This window comes from Acanthaster planci, linkage group LG18, assembly GCF_054643075.1.
Source record: "Acanthaster planci isolate LZ-2023a linkage group LG18, COTS_SCS, whole genome shotgun sequence".
Lineage (NCBI taxonomy): Eukaryota > Metazoa > Echinodermata > Asteroidea > Valvatida > Acanthasteridae > Acanthaster > Acanthaster planci.
This window is the reverse complement of record NC_141794.1, coordinates 12109355-12129700: the sequence shown is the minus strand read 5'-3', so window position 1 is coordinate 12129700 and position 20346 is coordinate 12109355. Positions and strand designations below refer to the sequence as shown.

The 20346-nt window shown below is 39.4% G+C and overlaps 2 protein-coding genes across 2 annotated transcripts; both read right to left on the bottom strand.

The window, feature by feature from the left end:
- Positions 1-1871: 1871 nt before the first annotated feature.
- On the bottom strand, positions 1872-10594 carry LOC110978793 (uncharacterized). The gene is made up of 5 exons (XM_022234076.2): positions 10415-10594; positions 8382-9660; positions 7689-7917; positions 6828-6998; positions 1872-5476 (listed from the first exon to the last, which is right to left on the bottom strand). The coding sequence occupies exons 2-5, from the start codon at positions 9600-9602 to the stop codon at positions 4947-4949; spliced, it is 2151 nt and encodes a 716-aa protein (XP_022089768.2). The 5' UTR covers positions 9603-9660; positions 10415-10594; the 3' UTR covers positions 1872-4946.
- A 1423-nt stretch (positions 10595-12017) lies between these two features.
- On the bottom strand, positions 12018-19916 carry LOC147796238 (adenosine 3'-phospho 5'-phosphosulfate transporter 2-like). Its single transcript, XM_087148892.1, has 9 exons — positions 19685-19916; positions 19217-19338; positions 18670-18824; positions 18046-18153; positions 17336-17433; positions 16885-16977; positions 16400-16511; positions 15606-15675; positions 12018-14847 (listed from the first exon to the last, which is right to left on the bottom strand). Exons 1-9 carry the CDS (start codon positions 19865-19867, stop codon positions 14685-14687), a joined length of 1104 nt encoding a protein of 367 aa, XP_087005018.1. The 5' UTR covers positions 19868-19916; the 3' UTR covers positions 12018-14684.
- Between the last annotated feature and the right edge of the window lie 430 nt (positions 19917-20346).

Genomic DNA, 20346 nt, shown 5'->3' with positions numbered 1-20346 from the left:
TAATAATAATTATTCGTAAATAATTTGCCTAACTGTATACTTACTATCTTTGGATGCAGGCCTAAGACTTTATTAGAGCAGGTAGGCCTAATTGGACTGTGATAAATACTCAACTATAGGCCTTGTGCAAGTAATTCTAAGTAGCACATTATAGCAATAAAACTACATGTATACTGCATCACAGAATTTTGTATATTTGCCATAGGTAGCGGCCTCTTAATACTAGTTGGGTAGCTCAATTGTAATTTAAATGTAGGCCTCGTTCTGATGAAATACTTTACGTTATCATTGGCCTAACTAACAGCACAACTTCAACGGCATATCCAGTTTTGGGTGTGGGGGGGGGGCAAATTCAGAAGCGAATGCTGCTTCGGGCTTATTCAACATGATGTTGGGGGAGAAAAAACATCAAAAGCCTTACTCGCGGCCCTGACATTCTTGATTTTATTTCCGGTTTGGATGCTAATATTTGGTAAATAAAATAATTGTAAATATTGATATTGGAAGTCCCCTCCCCCGCTGGATACGCCATCTGCACAGCTACCCCGAGTGCGGCAGATCGAGTTTCCGTTAATGTGCACATTTGGAGAAGTGAACTGGAATTCACTTTTCAAGATTACTATTCAATGAAAATTTGCGAAAAAAATCTTACACATTCTTTCATATTTGTAGGTTGTTTTTAAGTAGCCTAAATGAGTTGGATTATATCACTGACGCACGCGTTAAGTACTGATCAACATCATTCTTCGGGATGAGAGACTTTAAACTGTAGGGAAAATGCATTTTTAAGGAGGAAATGACACATAATGAAAAATTAAGTACTATCGTGAACAATACATGCGAGTATACTTCAAAAAATTGAAATTTTAATTAAACTTATTTTTTATTATTTTCTCTGCCTCTTCAACAGGTCTCTTCTTCAAGTGTTTGATATAGGGATTTCTTCATTTACAAACCTTAGGGTGACATCTCGACATTTCCCAGAGATATCAGTGGTTAGTATCTTTAGTAATAAATGAAGTTTAATGCTGCCTTCTATATGCTTCCGCCAGCAGTAACACTGGCAGAGGCCGTGGGAAGAGGTTAGCCGTCATCCGAAAATAATCCCAGCCAAAATGGTTGGGGCACAGCATACCTTCGCAGGTGGCACCGTAGCCCTCGTTTCCCCCGGGCAATGTTGTTACATCTCTAGCTGGAGCACAGACCGCGCAATGTGAGACAACATTGACGGGGGGGGGGGGGGCTAGCGAGATTTGGCCGGGATTGTTTTCGTGGCCGTTTCGAGTGCCGCACGTGTAATGTTCTTTGGTCTGAATAGCGCCCCCGTGCGGTAGTCATACATTTCGCTAAAACTCAGTGGTGATATAAGTCTGCTTAATTTTGTTTTGAAAAGGAGGGTTAGTAGTATGCTAAAGAAAACAAATAAACAAATAAAATACAAAACAAAAACAGTGAAATTCTCTTTGACAGCACCGCACCCCCTCTTAATTGACTCAAACCCAAATTTGACCTGCCAGAAGAAGATTATAATTGAATACCTGATTAAAAGAAAGACCGAAACTGCACCATTTTGGCCTATGACCGTTAATATTGATTTCCTTTGCAACTCCTTCAAATAATATTCAGTTTCCTCTTATTAACTCAAAAAGGGTTTTGTTGGAGTTCGGTATTCAGTTGGTGTCCTACCCAAAACTGGGTTGATCCTCAACACTTGCTGCTTAATAATGGTATACCCTTAGGGTAAAATGCACAGAGAGGACTTCCTGGTCTTTTCAAAGGAGTGCATGAAAATAAGTTTTTTTTTCAGGCAACATTTAATCATAAAAGAACTTAAGAGCGTACATAGACTAGAAACGATACATGTATGATAGTTTCACTTGAAATTTTCTATTTTATTCGGTTAAAAATTATACCTACAAGCATACTTCGAAAATATCCCACACAAGCGTCACTGCAATCTTTGGGCGGAAAATCACTGCGTATACCAGCTGATTATTTTAATCTTTGCACACTTCAATAAAGAAAACCATGCACACTTGTATCTTAATGATCATTACCTTAAAAACCCTCTGCAAATTGAACAGAGGCAATTTGAAGTAAATTACAACAAAATTTCTACTAGCATGAGCATCATAAATCTGTCAGATCAATATCTAAATGAAAATGTACAGCATTGTGAACATTGCAGAAGTCTCCTTTCCCATCATTATCATCATTTACAGCTGCAGTAGTGAACAAGTGGAAAACTGACCAACAAATATACGTGTACATCATACTAAAATTGCATAAAACAGCCAACTGCACTAAGTACACGCATCTTGTTCCAGTTTGTTTATTGTTAATGAACCACATCGGGCAGCAACATCAGCTCTCCACAATTACATGTACATGTGTTTCAGTCCCACAAGCTTTTACATATTTTCTATTAACTTCAACAAACATGTAAAGCAAATCAAATTCAAAGTAGTTATCTTGTAGAGTGGTGCTTGTACTTTCAATGGAATTTGCAAATGGACCGAACAAAATCATACATTTATGCTGTGCTTAAGACCATTGGCCACAAAGTTTAAATCACCACAGTAGTTTTGTCCAAATTTACCACTATGTTTGTTTGTAAGAAGTTACTATGCCAGTGTAAAAACATCAACCTTGGTATCAGACTATAACAATGCAAAAATAATTTATCATTTCTTTCCTAGGGACTGTGTTTACATCACAAACGAGTAAATAGATTGAAGGCCGATGGAGGAGATGATCTGTTTGAGCTGGGATCAAAGTTCCCAGGTTATTCTGGCAGATCCCTGTAAAACGTTTGGAATGCATGTATAAAATAATGTTTACTTTTGAAGAATTGATGCCACGGGGCATATTCTGCGATATGGAAAAAGTGGAAAATAGTGAAAAATAACAAGAATCCTTTTCTCCAGTAAACAAATAATATCGACAAAGTAGGCATACTTGTTCCATAGTTGAGGGGTCTACAAAACATAGATGTTGCGGATAAAAACTTTATGGGGACGAATTCTGTCACAACTAGGTTGTGACTTTAACGTGAGGATTAGTCCCCTCACCCTCAATGGTCTGGGTGCACAGTCTTAATCTTTAGTTTTGGGCACCCTACACACATTGCTTGTAAAGTTGGGTCCACAGATTTGTGGCATCACACTAAAGTCCGTATGACTTGGTCCAGACTTACAATAATAACTGTTTTGTCAACTGTAACCCAGGAGAGGGACACACTCCTATTTTGTACATTTTAACAAGTTGATTCAAAAAACCACTTTAAACAAGAACAACTGTTGGTGATGATATTTACTGGTTCATCCAAACTACTTCTTTTGTTGAAGGCTGGCTCAGTTTTCATACTCTTATTCATACACATAGCCCTAAAATGCAATCAGCAATAATTGTAACACACCACTGCTCTTTAGGACCAATTATTTAAAAGAATAGGTCTACCTCCAGAGTACACTGTTGATAAAGAGCTACAGACTGCCAACTATCCATTATGATAAATGTTGTCTCCACTTGTGTGAACGTTAAGGTGCTGAGGAGTGATGCTCAGGACTGCATGTGGTGCAGATCAAACAGAAATGCCGGCGGCATGCGCACTCTCAAGGATCATTGTAAAGTGACAAGTGTATGGAAATTTAGGTTACCAGTGATTAATTGCTAGCAGATGGGAAAAAAAATTCTGGGAACATTGAGTTGAGATGCAGATTGACTGAAGAGGTGAATTTGAATTTCATTACAGCAATCAGCACCATGATTTTACTAATAAAATACAGGCAAATTATGTTAATTTGAACAGGCAAGTACATGCAAGTTCCCCTAATTTACAAAAGGTTTCAAACAATTAAAGGGTAACAAACAGCTGCTGCACATGAATGACAAACAAAACTTGTGCAAACCTGAAAGCACATGTACAATGAATGCAACTACAGTCTTGGTCTTAAACAGGAGAAAGCAAACCTACATTTGATCTTTTGGAGTTTATGTCTAATTTTGAGAACATTTTACATCTTTGGTACAAACCTGAATCTTTCTTATTCAGAACTTATTTTGTTGATATACAGCACAATGGAAACCTGTTCACAAAACAAATTATCCTCTTAATGGTATCCACCTCGAGCTGAAGTAACACCCCCCATTGGTGAAAAGAAAGACAGGTGGTTATAAGCGGATTCTTGCACGCATTTTGCATGTAAGCTAAGACCATACGTGCCGGAGTAAATTACCAGTAGTTACGCATACTCAGCGTGCTTCGCGTCAAACGCGCATATGCATGTACTTGCATGCCTCACGGCGAACCTATGCGGTGAGTACCCCCCCAAAAACGCCCTCTTTTGTTCTGCTCTGAGTGGACAAAATCCTTCAGTTCGTTTAATACAACACAAATGTACAGTACAGGATCACTTTCTAAAATTCAACACAAAGAAAATGAAAGTGTGTTCACAACTTAGCAGGTGAACTGGTTTGGTTACTGAAGAGCAACACCATTTCCATTTTGTACTTTAAAACAACTCTTATAAATTAAATAGATACAACTGCTGCATACTAATTAATTTAAGAAATTAATCTGTATGTCTTCATAGGCTCCCGAAAGTTTTTAAAATACATACAAATCTTTTTGGAGCCTCCATACAAGCCTGAAAATGTGACAGCTCTGCTTATTTACAAGTGGTTGTTGCTAAGCACTGAGAAGCTGAAATTTTACTTAATGCAATGTCGCAAAGATTTTTTAATTCATCAAAATACTCAATGATGTTTACAATTTCTCTGCAGATCATACACATGGTGCTCAGGCATTCCTTTCTACCCCAAGTCTTTTGAAGCACCAACATCAGTCCCCAGATGTCTGCGTAATTTCTTAGGTCTACCTCCATTACCACTGAATGCCAACTGACGGGGTTCCCAAAGAGATAATCTTACCCAAGTCTCTTCGTTCAGTGCTTGGAGTTTAAAAATCTCCTCAGTCTCTCCACAAGCACGTGGAAGTTCTGCTTGAACAATTTGTCGTTACTCAGGTCAATGTGGCTGGTGTGGGCCAGAAGTTTCTTGATGGGAGAGGGACCCATGTCTGGTGGCCACGCCACGAAACGAAGCAACACTGCAATCACCGGCTTATGTAGGGCCTCGGCCAACATTAAATCCTTAATGCCGTTGTCTGACTGTAAATACCGTGGAGTGATGCAACTCAGAACGATGGTGGACGACTTCATATTCCTCTGGATATTGCTTTCCAAAGTCTCGTGTATGGCATCCGAGTGAATCGGTCCGGATGTTGCTGTGCTGCGCGTGCTGGCTCCTGAGGTGCCACGCTGCTGTGCGATAGTCGGGCTGTTGTCAACCCAGCAAGAGATTCCGTTGTTCTCAAGGATTCGCTTGATTTCCTGGACTTTGTTATGCATGTCCCACTGGTAGCTCAAGAAGACTTTGGTATCCGAAGATCCATTGCTCACTGCTGACCCAGTACCTTCAAAATTGTTACAAACAAATTAAAGAAATGGATCTACTGGAGAGTACATTTATACCTCTCTTTTTGGGGGGAGGAGAGAAGTTGGCTTTGGAAAGTCAGACCAGAAAAAGCAGGAACTGTAGGGGAATATTAAACAACATACATACATTTCAAACAAAATACATTTCAGATCACTGGCTACTAAATTAAATCAGAGTATGAAGGCTGAGATCTGATTTTAAAACTTGCATTACTAACAGGTATCAGCAAGTTCATCCACCAAATACTAGTAGAACTCCCCCTCCCTCCTTTTTTCATTGAAAGAAACTTAGTTGATTTGTTGGTGTGGATTACAATCAACAAATTCAACATACATTTTATATTGTACATGGAGGGAACACCAACTCCACTCAATTTAATTAATGGTTGCGCAGGTACTAAGTATGTACAGGTTGAGGCAAATTAACGAGAATGCATGTCAGTAAATGTCCACGCCTAGCAGAGTACAAAGAAATCTTTTCCTGAGGCTAATTAAATTAACTTCACCATTTATACATTTCACAGCACAGGCACGAACTTTATGAAAAGTGGAATTCTTAGGCTCAATACTGTCTAGCACAACACTCTGCCTTGCCATATTGACATAGGCCCGAGGAGCATATACGTGTTGCAAAATGCAACAAAGGAATCAATCAGAGATGTTTGTTGCTGCTGGCAGACGTCTTGTTTGATCTGGAACCTCATCTCCATTCATTAACTTGCATGACAAACAAGGCAGAATGTGTGTCATATTGCTACAGGTGAAGAAACCACTCTAACAGTTTGAACATAGTGTTGCGAAGAGAAATGTACACTCGTTAAGTGCGGTGCAGAAGATTCTGAAGCGGCTTTATAAAAATCTGTTTGCTAAGGGATGTCAATAAAACTCAATTGAAGAGAGTGAGGCAGCAATGGTACATATGTCTCAACTCCAGACAATATTACATAAATGGCATACAAACCTGAAGGACTTTTGTAACACCTTGTGCTACATGTATTTTTCACAAAGACATTATAAAAGTGGCACTAACCACTCCTCCTAAGGTGCCAAAATATCCAAATGCAAAATGTTTGCTTCTTAATTTCTGTATGTAAGCCATTTCAAGGATTTTTGCATCCACACTGAAAAACACAGCAAACTTCTTCCATATTTTGTTTCTTTTTGAGAACTGTAAAACTACGTTTGCAAATTTATGCAAAGTGATCTCTCAAATTCTGTCACTTTTCTTGGAACCTAATGATGTGCTTTCATTGTTTCAGGAAACTCAACTGTCATGCCTGGTTAACGCAGCCATGAAAAATTTTTCATCTTAAATTTTTTGGCTTGTACCTTGCGATGCTGCAAGGACCTGCAGGGGCTTAAGTCCTTCACTCATCCGGTTGAGATAAGTCTGCTCCAACACAACCCCTGGCACCTTGCGTAAGGGCCTGATGTGATGCTCAAGAATGTCCATGCTCTCACTGTACATCTTGGTCTCAAAATCAATGGCTGGAAATTCACCTGCAAACACAGAAACAAAAGGACCCTCAAAATATCCACATCAAGACCCACAAAAATGCACTTAGTTCAACTAAAGGTTTCCATGCTGTAACTAACGAGAGACAAAAACCTTGTGACTAAAACCAATCTGTTGATGAGATTTAAAGACATACACCGCAATCTGGTGCCTTTTATGCCATTAACGTAGAGAAAGCTCTTCAGTATGGTTGTACCGGTACATCTAAGTTCACAAAACCAAGTCTTCCAGGTACCTAGAGGGTACCAGTATATGGCAGTAATTTCATTTTCCGTACCAAATGAACAAAGCTACATGTGGTAAAATGCTGATTACATGCACCAAGGCAAAAGCTGATGAACTCCTTACTGCTAGAGATAATCCAGCAGCTGGGGCCAATTTCATAGAGCTGCTTAAGAGCAAAATCTGCTTAAGCGCTAAAAACCTTGCTTAAAAAACAAAGGTTACCAGCTCCGACTCTATCTGATTGTCATGCTAACCAAAAGACAGCTAAATACAATTCCAAAACACTATACATCACATAGAGTTTTGGCAGGTTACCTCATTTATCAAGCAAGGTTTCTCATGCTTAAGCAAATTTTGTGCTTAAGCAGCTCTATGAAATTGGTCCCTGCAGGTTATTAGACACGAAAAACATGTACATGTATGTATAAGGACTGAGATTCGTTGATTACCTATCACAGCTTTCAGTGATGGTCGCATTTTCTCCCAGACATTCTTGAACATGACTGTCACCAGCGACTTCCCCAGCCAGTCAGCAAACAGCACTTCATGGAAGACGAACGGGGATGCCGTGGCTCCTTCGGTCAGAAGAATGATGACATGCTTGGCAGTGGCTATGATTGGTCCGTTGATTGCTAAGAACTCCTCCTTAGATTGTCCCAGCTTCTCGTGACAAGACACCTTTGCAGAAAAGAGTACCAAAATTTTCAACAAAGCTTAAAAAAGTATTAATGCACGATAGACAGTGAGGCTGCTATGCTTGGTAGGCTTATAAGATGGAGTGAGAAGAAAAGAGTACCAAAATTTTCAACAAAGCTTAAAAAAGTATTAATGCACGATAGACAGTGAGGCTGCTATGCTTGGTAGGCTTATAAGATGGAATGAGAATTATGTTCACCACTTTGGGGATATGTACTGTTTACTTTCTGATGTTCTACTGATACCATCTGCTCTCTAAAATTTCTCTACTCCCTCAGTTTGCGCTAGGCCTACAGTAGTTTGCTCTGCTGTCAATGAAAATGGTTAGCTCGTTGGTCTGTCAGTGCATTAAATCTCACTTGCTTTTCACAGATTACAAATGTTTTCTTATCATTAATAGGGGGAGAAACTAAGTTCAGAAGTCTACTCATAAGTCTTTGACTCACTTGAAGATTTTTCTTCTTCAAATCTTGTTTAAGATTCTGTGCTAGTCTCACATCTGTGGGATCGTACACCAGGTAAACACTGTCTGTCCGATTCTTCTGTGTCCTCGCTCGCAGATGCCAACTCTCCGGAGCTTTGTGTTCCTTCTCTAGAATCCCGATAATCTGCTGGAGTATTTTCTTCCTGACTACACGGCTGTCAATGCCGAGAAAGTCGGCCATGTCTTGGTCCATGATAGACATGAGGAGGAAGCCGTCCATGCCCGCTTCAGCAAAACTCTGGCGGTAGAATTCCCTGATCCCCATGTGATACAGCCAACTTTGCAGGTCGTCCAAGTTCCACTTGCACAACTTCTTCTTCTTGTACTCCTCTGTGTAGTCTGCACCTGGTATGTGCGGCACATGAGGTGCAAAGATTGAAGCATAGTGTTCAACTTTCTCCATCAGAGCACCGATGACGACTGAGGCTTTCTCCGAGAGACTGAGTCTTTGGTATCTCGGATGGCACAGTCTCACAAGATCTTCCAAGAAGATGGTATACTGCTGTGGGATCTCCACATTCTCGCATAAGACAAGAAAGACCTTGGGAGGGGTGGAAGATGAGGGGACTTGTCGCTCAAGTAGACAACGGAGTTCATACAGTGAAACAGGGCATTGAAAGTAGCTAAAAGAAAGGAAGCAGATGGCAGCACGGCATTTTTCAACTGCTTCCATCCGCTGCGAAAACCATGCAGGACTGCTGGTGTTCTCCTCGTCCTTATCAAACCAAATGTCTTCAGTCAGATCATTCTCTTTGAACTGTCTCACCGCTTCACAGATGAGTTTTCGTTCAAGGAAGCCTCCGTCTGGGGAGTACGAGATGAAAATGCCCTTCTTCATTTTCTTAGCAACCTGGTTGCTTCCGGGCACCATTTTTCCATCTTGCTTTCTGTTCTTAGTTCTGTCTTTCTTTACCCTGGGTTTGGGCAAGTTATCTTTGAGGATCGGTTTCACCGGAGCAACATTTGGCACCCCATCCCCACCCCCTGTCTCCATCTGTTTTGGCTGGTTGGCGACACGTTGCGCCTCCTCCGGCCCCCTCTCATTAGCAACATCCATTGAGTTCTCTTCGCCTTCCTTGTTATCTTCCATTGGCTCTTCCTTGTTCACTGCATCTTCCAGGACAGGTTCTTGTTGCTTATGCTGTTCAACTGTTTCAGTTACACCTTCCATATCACTGTGCATGTTACATCAACATCAATGTCAAAATTATGACTTGACAAAAACCTCAGTAGTCCATGATCTGTGTGATATAGAGAAGAAAAACATATAAATAGGGCCTACAGTTGTATCGTCAAAGCAAAATAATGTAGGCCTAGAGTGGGTATCATAAACACAGGGAAGCCTTAATTTTTCTGACTGTTGTAAGGTCCCTTATTTTTCCATTTACTGTGAAAACCAACCAAACTTCACTACAGTACAGGAGAGATTACTCAGATTAGGGAGCTAGCAACTGTGGTATAGAGCGAAGGATGTTATAACATTCATTCTGTCTATACCTTTGTGAGCTTAAATTCAGACAACTTAGAACATCATTTAAGCAGGCCACAAAAGGGAGTATTTGCTATGTTTGTTTACAATCTCTATTAAGGTGAAATGATCACCGAAAAAGCAAGATTTTATTTTACACCGGACAAGAAATGTTGGCAAGAAACCTATTCCTACATGTACAATACCCCCTGAATTGTGGGGCCCACGTTTGCTCCGCTCAGCGGACGTCGGACCCCACAGTTCTGGCCTGTCTGGGGGTATTCCTTCAAGTTACAATACAGTACACAGACCCTCCCTTCTTTCTTGTATAAATTAAATTTTCCTTAGAAAAACTGACCTAGGCCAGACTGCGTTTTTATGGTAAGCAAGGTAGGCACAAAGTACAACACACTTGTCGTGAATGAAGTGTTCGCCGCGCCTGTATAATCCGATGCTGGCGATGTTACGGTGAAATTAAGTTTAGGTGATCACGTTGATCTGTTGATTGTATCGATACAAAAACTTACCATTTGACACTGTTTGGTGAAGTAAATTACCATCCAAACACTTCAGTATGTAATACTCGACACTCCATATCAAACTCGTCAAAATTCCTAAGTAAAAACTCTAAATTAAGGTCGCAAAGCGCGCAAAGTGAACTGTGATTCAATCTCCTACTTCCGCAAGTAAGCACACAAAAAACGAACGTGAACACTGTACATAATGTACGTGTACATCGCTGCATGGTAACCAAGTACAAAAAAATTGTTACCAACGGCTGTTTTATAACCACCGTAATTGACAGAACTAATTTGAAAAGATTTTCATTTCACTCTAGAACTAAGATGTTATTAAATGGCAGGCTAAGCGTCGGTTTGATTTTTCATTTACTTTTTAACTGTCCTCAAATTTAACTCAAGTGGTGTTTAAATTCCATCCGATGTTTATAAAACAGCCGTAGAGTCCAGAGCTCTTGCTCACTGTACGCCACAGTTCACCTGTTGCATGCGGCGCATATCTGAGTCTAATTATGGCTTGCAAACGGCTGTTCTTTCTGTTGTACTTACCCCGTAAGCGTTGTTCAGTAATGATAAATGCTGGATTTGGGGTTAAAAATTTAAAAAATTCTTTTCGGTGTGGCTAATGGATTCCAGAAATTTTCCCGCTCTCATTATTGATCTTTGCGATCTAGAGACAGTTCGTGCACGTCACAAAGTGGTGACGGAATATTGGCGAACTGTTCGATCGTTGTGGAGAAAAAAAATCGATCGTCTAAACATTCTTCCTCGGGATTATATTCTGCCGCTAATCTCATTTGTTCATTTGGAAAAGCCGCACAGTTAATCCGCAATTATGATGAACTCTATTACCATCGGTCTAGCGTTTAAGTGCATTAAGCACATCAGATGATATTTACACAATTATATTTTAAATTATCAAAAGTTAAGAATGACAACTTCAACAGCTGTGGGAGACAGACCTTAAAGAGGCAATACGTAGCCCGGACGCTCTACGAAGTTTCCGTCATTTATTCATGGAGTATCGCAATGCGTATGATTGGCTGCCGGCAGACAATGCTATATCCCCAACCCCTTCAGTAGTCATAATAAATCGCCCCCAAATAAATTACTGCAGCAAAAACTTGATAAGTAAAAAATGAAATAAATTATCCCCCCAAGAAAATAAGTTGCTGCAGTAAAAACTTGATAAGTAAAAATGAAAATAAACTACCCCCCCAAAAAAAAACATTGCCACGTAAAAACTTGAGAAGTAATATTTACTAAAGAAAAAAATTATCCCCCAAAATAAATTTCCAAATTAAAATTATAATTAAGTTATTTATGTGGGGAACGACTTGACTAGGGGACAAGTTGATCTGGGGACGACTTGACCCATGGACGACTTGACCAATATTCTCAGAACGTCTTGCCATTTTGCCACTTTTTTTAAAGTGAAACTGTCGCTCATAAACACAGCTTATAAACCCCCAAACTAGCATTGAAATCTATTTTGAAACCACACCATGGTAAAAAGTTTAATATGAAGGGCTGCGCGACATGTTTTAAAGCCAAACTAAAAGGAGGGTGTAAATTAATTCCAACTTTAAAAAAATCATCTCAAACAAATCAATTCAGAGAATTCAGATCACATTTATTTATTATTTGCAACATTTATTAGTTTCAAGTTTATTTCTAAATAAAATTAAAAGAATTCTGGCCTTCACCCATAAATAGCAAGAAAATATTTTACAAAACATACATGTATCAAGTTTGTACAAAAATAAACTTTCTGCAGGCCAATTAAGCATGAATGTCTCTAAACAAAAGTATAAACTAAGTGATTGTGCAATCTACCCTCTCGATCACAAAATGATAATTTTGAAGAAAACATTCAAACGTTTACTTAGGTTAGAAATTATTTCAGATTTCCTCACGATTGTGGGAAGGGTTATGACTGGGGGTCCTTGGGACCAAATGACTACATTCTTGAATCTCGACCATGATTTTCAAGAAGGTGAATGACATAGCACAGGTTGTCTCAATTACTTGGATGCCGTCATGCTATTTAGCATCAACACACACAGGGAGCGTCAACAAAGCATCAACAACTTGAAAATGCATTCAATCCAAAGATTTAAAAGTGGTTTTATCATATTTTAGAGACTCTAACACCTGCCACTGTGTAAGAGAGACACCGAATTAGCTTCCAGATTCTCGCAGGAAAATAGAAAAAATTCACGATGCTTTGCTGACGCTCATTGACGCTAAATAGCATGAACCCTGGGATGACATTATGCATGAGTCTATGACAATGGATACAGCCACTGTCCATAGGGTCATGTGTGTTTTCTAGCCACATATAAATGATTTGGACACAGCCATTATCATCCTTAAAGGACGCTTCAGGTTTGCGGAATGAGTACAAACAGTGCTCGACATCCTCATTTTTGGTGGCAAGGTATCACCTCTATCCTAGAGTTCAACAAATTTTTGGGTGAACCATGCCAACTGGCTTTTTCAAATCTGCTGTTTCATTATCAGTAATAGTCAATTTGAAAAGAAACTGCCCCTAGGCCTAGGTTTTTGCAAAGGCAAGCATTTTTATAAACCCTTGTGAACAAGTATGTTATACATATTCCGCGGCCAAGCATGTTTTCCCCTGAGAGAAATCAACACTTCAGAGGAAAAAGCCTTTTTTTGCAGATGACGTAAAAGTTTTAATTCTATTGGTGGAGTCATTTATAACGTAATGATGAAAATCACCACTACAGAGGAATCAATTTAAAAAATCAAAATGATTAAGAATCAATTGATATTTTTGTCCCGCTTGTTGCAAGACAGCAAGGAACTACTAAGAACCAAACACTTTCCCTCCTCTATGGGAATTTATAAAACATTAAAAAATATTTAAAAATTAAAACGGGTGAAAAAAGTTCCAGACCAATCGAAACAACTTATTTACAAAAACATGGCCGATTGGGTGAAGTGCATTTCTATATTTTCACCCTGGATCAGATTTGCCTGTGCAGGTACGCAATAATAACATGAATAAAAAGCAAATAAATGGCACAATTTCTGGCAAAAGTTACTCCATCTGTGGGATAGACATTTAACTACCTGCACCCCAACAAATGAAATTATTCGTCTGTTTCTATGGTAATTGAATGTGATTTGAGTCAGTGAAATGATTTCTGACCACAATGAAAGTTCTCGAGTGCAGGTACCTCTACTAAGTGATGGAAACATCTTTCTGTTACTTTCCGCTTACCATCCCATTGTTAAATCAAAAACAAGTTAACAGGTTGAAACAAACAAGAACAAATCTTTTTAGTGGTGAGTTATAGTTAGTTCAAAGAGCTTGAGTATTTGCAACTTTCTTCTTGTGTTAGGAATCCTTAACAAGTGGGGAATAAAGAGGAAGGTTCTCTCAAAACCTTCACGGGGAGTTTAGCCAAATATAAGGGTGTACAACACATGTGCAGTCCACGTTCTTGTAAAGATGCAAATATACATACACTGAGTGCTGCAAGAAAACTTGAAGAGGACACACTACAACCAAATGTTTCTCTGATATCATTCCCCAACTCTTGGTATGAAATGCTGCTTTTTCTTTGATACTGACAAGGACAATGTGAGCATGCATCTTAAACCTTAATTTCTGATAGTTTTTAACAAAGAGTTTTGAAGAAAATGAAGCACTTTGCTTTACTTTCAATTATATTTGGCCTTTGAAAGACAAGGAGATCACACAAGAATGTTGACTGCCTGCACTACCCCAGCGGGCATGGATCCGGGGGAGGGGGGCTGGGGGTTGAATCCCCCCACCCTGAGCGAAAAAAAGGGGGAAATGGGAAAAATTAAAAATACCTAAATAAGTGCAATAATACCACTGTAAACTATGTTTGTCATGTATGTTTCAGCATCATTTCTGTTTATCCACAAAAATGAGACATTCAAAAATTACTTGCCTAACACCCCTCCCCCCATAAAATTCCTGGATCTGCCCCTGCCCAGATCTCTGTTGACAGTCTTTTTTCCCTTACAGCTGGCTCATACTTTGCTTGCATATTTGCTTGAAAACAAAGCAAATTTGATGTCACAGAACATTTACAGCAAAATTTGTTGGCGCTGAAACGTGTTCAACTTTGCAAATTCCAAGCATGAATGTTTGGTGTGGTGTCACAATTTCCTGTTCACGTTCATTTTTACGCCAAGTACAAACCAGCCTTTATCCTGTCTGAATTTCTCTCTCCTGAAACGAAGCTTCTCATTTCACGGGTGGCCAAAGTACACGTGATCATACTTCCATAGTCTGGTGCTGCACCTTGGATTCCCTTTGCTGGAGGCAGATAATGAGTCGACGGACACTGTCAGAAAGAAGGTTGTTTATCTTATGTCGGTTCTTGCTGTAGACATTGAGAAAGATGCCAAGGAGAACCAAAAGTCCTGACCATACATATCTAAGAAAAATAATGTGAAAAAAGATATAAGGATACAAGGTGTCACTGTTGTGAGAAAGAACTATCCTAACAGAATGAACTTAGAACAGGATGAATTAAAGTCAAGATAAGAGCTACCAGAGCTAAAACGAAGTACTGGAATGTGCATTAATAATGGAAACTTATGTTTAATTTGAATACTGCTTTCAAAAACTTTCCCACACCGTTTTAACATTTGGCCAATACTTTACAGAGGCTGCCGCTGCCTACCTCGGTGTTTTCATCTAATTATATGCATAATTATATGTTGTTCAACAATGTGAATGGTCCAACCTATGTAACAATGTAGATTGATGTCGGGGCATTTAAAACAATTACATGTAATGTTTATTGTTTTGGAATCCACTTATTTCTTTAAAAAGTACATGGATGCTGAAAGGGAAAAAAATAGTATGTAACAGGCATTGTTTACAATAAAAATCAATGCCAGATGGTATCAATCAACATGTCAAACCTTTAAAAGGGGTGGTTTGAGAAAATCTGTGAAAGGATTTGGGACTTTCTTTTTAAACACGTGTGTAAACGTCCCATCCTTAATGTGCATATCACAATACTGTGGATAAGACATCACTAATGGGAGACTTTGTGGCATGATGTGGGCATGCACGTGCAGTTCTGGGCATGGGTGTTAGTTCTGAGCACGCGCGCTACCGCGGAGAAGGACTGGTTTGTCTGCTGCCACCATGCGTCTCAAAGTCTCCCAATGAATCAATACTTACTGCATCGTGAACGGCTTTGTGAAGAACACAAAGGATAATACTATGGTGACTGCTTTGCGACAAGTTGTAACTGTAAGGGAAAAAGCCAAGTCATCGAAACAACAAACGATTTGATTTCAATTCGGAGAAGAAACACACTGACTGATGAGGTGGTCGTGGGAAAAATCAACACACAATATGAAACTAATTTTCTCTCTCAATTTATGGAAGATCGAGGTAAAACTTGGAGCCCACGTTTTCATTTTAAGAAGTGGTAGTATGAGTGCCTAAGCGTGAGTCATTTGAACCAAGAATTGTAGTGCAAACAAATGTAGCATGCATGTGCTGGTTCACGCGCTGGTTCACGCGCTGATGCCTTTTACGCACATAACTGTACGCATGATGTATTCATTTCAGTACTCAACAGTATTGTTATACACAGAAAATCAAAGAATTGCCGGTACCTGGTTATTTCAAGATGTACTTTACTTAATTACCAATTTTGCCCTTACCCAAAGTATATTCATAAATACTGTACACTCAGTGCTTGTCCGAGAACTTGCAAAAAAAAATTTGCGGGTGGGACTCGAACCCACAAACCCTTCTAGTGCAGATGTCCTAACCACTCAACCACTGAGATTGCCAGGGTCGGCTGGCTGGTCTGAGTCAGATGTAGAAGTGGGTGCCAAGATGCATGTTGCATCAGGGAGATGTTAATTTTAATTACACGTTTTGCCCTTACCGGACAAATGAGGCTCCTGTAAAAACATCTTTAATTAAATGTAGACCCAAATCATAATTTTGGAATCTCTTACCTGTAACTGTCATCAAAGCTCCAAATGTTCGGATCATTGACAGCACGAATGAAACCCCAAAGAAACCAGATAATCCATAGAGAAATGCATAACCATATGTTTCTGTCGGATGCTGCGAGGGAAGGTCAAAGATCAAAGGTCAAAAATCTACATCAAAGCCAAATTTCAGAATATAAATAATGTAACAAATCATGAAGAGGCTCCATGAAAATGTTAGTGGTCCATGCAAAGTTTCTGTGTAATGTGACATGGGTAGCAAAAATTTCTGTTTAAGTAAAAGTCTAAAAAGGGCCAAGTTTAATATCAGAAGTGCAGACTTGGCTGCACCCTTGAAAAATAAAGACTGAATTTCTCGTTACTGTTTAATCAGCCAAAGATGGAATTTACCTGCTGAGTGACATTCCTCTCTAACCACAGTTATTTTATAACAGTGCAATGAAGCATAAAGTCAAAGCAGCCCTACCTCACAACATGGTGATACATACCTCATAGAAAAACCAAAAGCTACTAAATAAGTTTCCGTTAACAAAGAGATAAAACAGGATGTAGAAGAAGCCGATTGCATAGGAGTAGAGTACCTGTGAAGAAATTTAGAGAAGGAATGAAATTTAACTGTCCAGGGTTGTGTTGCTTGGTTTGGTTTGTGTCATTTTCATTTTAATGGGATGGAGGAGACATCAAAATTTGGTTATCTGTTGATGTTACAGGACTTTCTGAAATACGACTATGTATGAAAGTGAGCTCCAACATTCTATAGCAAGTTTTAATATAGACAATCACTCAAGATGTTCTTACTGGGGATGACTTTGGGTGGCCAAGTACACAGCAAGGCCACAAGGGATGCTTCTAGAGACTTGTATCTTACGACGGTCAAGTACTATCCATTAGGAATCCCTTTTAATTAGCTGTAAAATAAACGTGAACCGAATTACTCACTACTTCATTGTTGCTGGCTTCATAAGTCTTCATGGCCTTTTCTTGGACATTTCCGATGACTGCGTCAGCACATAATGCAGTGGAGATCATAAGGATACCTGAGGTAGCAAAAACAAACATGTACACTTTGTCATTTCATGATGCACACTTTTCATCTTAAATTCAATCCCCGTAAATCTGTCACCAAAAAATAAAAGTCAGTTTCTTTGAAATGACTTTCAAAAAAAAATTACAGGGAACATATGACCTCAAGTATAATGTTCACAACAGTATGGAATAATAGTTTTGGGCTAAAATGCATCGTGTACAATCATTGAATTTAAAATGAAATAGTGTGGTTAAAATTGGTGTGAGAATACAGTAATAGACCAATTGCGCCTGCTAAGTCACATGACTTATAGTGGGTATTAAATGGGAGACACCATCTGGGCGCAAGCCGGTTACAGTCATGAATAATACAACATATGGCGTATATGTTAATAAAATGACATATGACGTTTTATGGGCAGATACTGCCTTTGTCGTGCACGGCGTCACCAGGGTATGATTTTTCTCAGATTATGTCCGTGTACAGTTGTACATACACGTACCTGACCGTTTGTACTCCACACATGCTCACAAATTCATACTTAAAATTTTTCTCAAATGTACCTGACTTTTTGTGCCTGTTTGTACTGCACATGCCCATGTGGATTTGGATGAAGTCATACCTGTGTGGTTGAAGTTTGGTGACACAGTGCTGTCGGCAAGTATGAAAAAGATCAGACCCACACTCATACACAGGGCCGCGCTGACATCGATCGGACCGTATTTCTTCCCTGGATAAGGAAAAGGACCAGCGGTCTTTACTATATTACAGAATTACTGATGATAATTTGTCAAGAGAGGACAAATCATTGGTCTGCACTATCAGTATTATATCAAAATGGATTGCTGAGGGGACAATTGAAGGGAAAATTAAAGGGGAAAATAAATCATGAAGGGGACAACTCTTGCGTTAGGCAAATAAAGACAAAGATTTGGGGACATGTCTCAGTCCTCACAATGTTTTTGGTCCCCACAAAATACGTGCAATAATGTTTATCCCCGCAACTAAGAACAAGTATGGGTGTGTGCGCAGCGCAGCATATACACACATGCACAAACGTCCACATAAAGTGTTTTTACTAACTTGTTAAAGGCCATGTTTGAAAGTTGTGGCTATGGCCAGTGATGACAAGCCACTGGCTTGCAGTTTAAGGCAGTTGCCACAGGTACATGTGCTACTTTGAGCCTCAGTGAGCTAAGTTGGACATACAGCGGCCATCTGTTCACCCCTATACCAAATCCATCACCTTGTATGAGAACACCTCCAATCATGACTGGGATCAGCTTGCAGCACTTGAAGATGACCTGGGTGGGATAGTTAAGATATCCCACAGAGGAATTGGACATGCCCATTGTACCCACTGTCAGAAATGCCAGGAATACGTAGGTCTTCAGGGGAATGCTGCTCAAGAACAGAACAAGAGACACATTTTAAAACCAAGTTTGAATGCAATGTCTCTTACAATCAGATTGAAATAACTTCTTCATCTTCGAGAAAATATGATCAAATCTGAACTGCAACTGGGCCATGTTCCATCAGCTTACTTCCCCCAACGTTTGTGTTACCGTTTACCTGTTAAATTTAAAATGTTCCATTTGGAAACTTTCTTTGTAGTACACATTGCTCCACTGTGCTCCAATTTTTAAACAAAAGATGCATGTGCACATGGAAAACTCCTGTGCAAGACAACACTTTGCTGTTCTCAGATGCATTGTCCATGAATTCTTGAGTTTACTATTTTGTGAATGCCAAGTCTTGTATTACTCTCAGTTATGTTAAAAATGAAAGGGTACCTTCGTGGTTGACAGCCCTTCCACTTCATCTCAACTGAAGCAAGCAAAGTGTAACAGGCAAACTGAACTAGAGTCAGATACCATCCAAAAGGCTTCCGTTCAGGCTCTCTGAAAAACAACTCCTATCAGACAACAGGGGGTCCAGTGTCCGAAAAGAAACGGGTGAGATGTCACAATGTCATCCTATATAGCCACCACAATATCATCATACATGGCCTGAATGATAGTAAGTTATTGCACGCTTAGCAAAAAAGGTCAGAAAATACTTATAAAAAAGTTTATTGAATCCAAAAAGACTTTTGTCAATAATCATTTCTGATGGCATCTGAATGCAGCTTTAATTCCAGTATCTTACGGATGGTATGCATAGAATGGAATCAAATAGAACTCATCAAAGAGAATACAGATTTGTAAAAGAAATCAAGGGGGGAGCACTTTTTTTTCCAGACGAATTTACGACTTCCCTACCTGGACGTATCCGTAGATCAGGTAGAAGAAAAATATGCCTGCCACACCAATACTGAACTGTGCAAGCATTGGTAGGTGGTACTTTGGCACCGTCTTCCCTGTTTCTGTCGGCCTGTCTTGTCCGCCCCCATTGGTCATGTTCACAACATGCTCACTGGACGAACTTGGAGGACCAGTTGCCATGGTGGGTTTCCTGAAGATACCTGATCTCTGTCAAGAGTGAAGGGGGAATCACGCAGTCGGTTAATGTCATGCTTGTTCATCTGATGATTAACACCATTCTCCACAGAAAGCAGCATTGAATGTCATCTTGTGTACTTCAGTCTTACTGTATTCATTTCTCAAAGTTACTCAAAAATTTACGTATAATTTATCATGTTTGGAAAGAGTACCAGGCCAATCATTTTGCTTTTTTGAGTAAACTCGGCCAACACATATAGGAGCATGCACAAGTAATTAATGACAAGAAGTCACTAATTATTGACTAATTATTCACCAATTGCCATTATTATTGAGAGTATGTCTGTTTGAAAAACCTTTCCTGTAATTCACATCTGTGACACAATAACAAATGGACGGAGGATTTAAATTGCTGAAAAATAAAAGACAGAGGCAAACATCAAAAAACATTGACTATGGACAGAATTCCAAGCAAATAACAA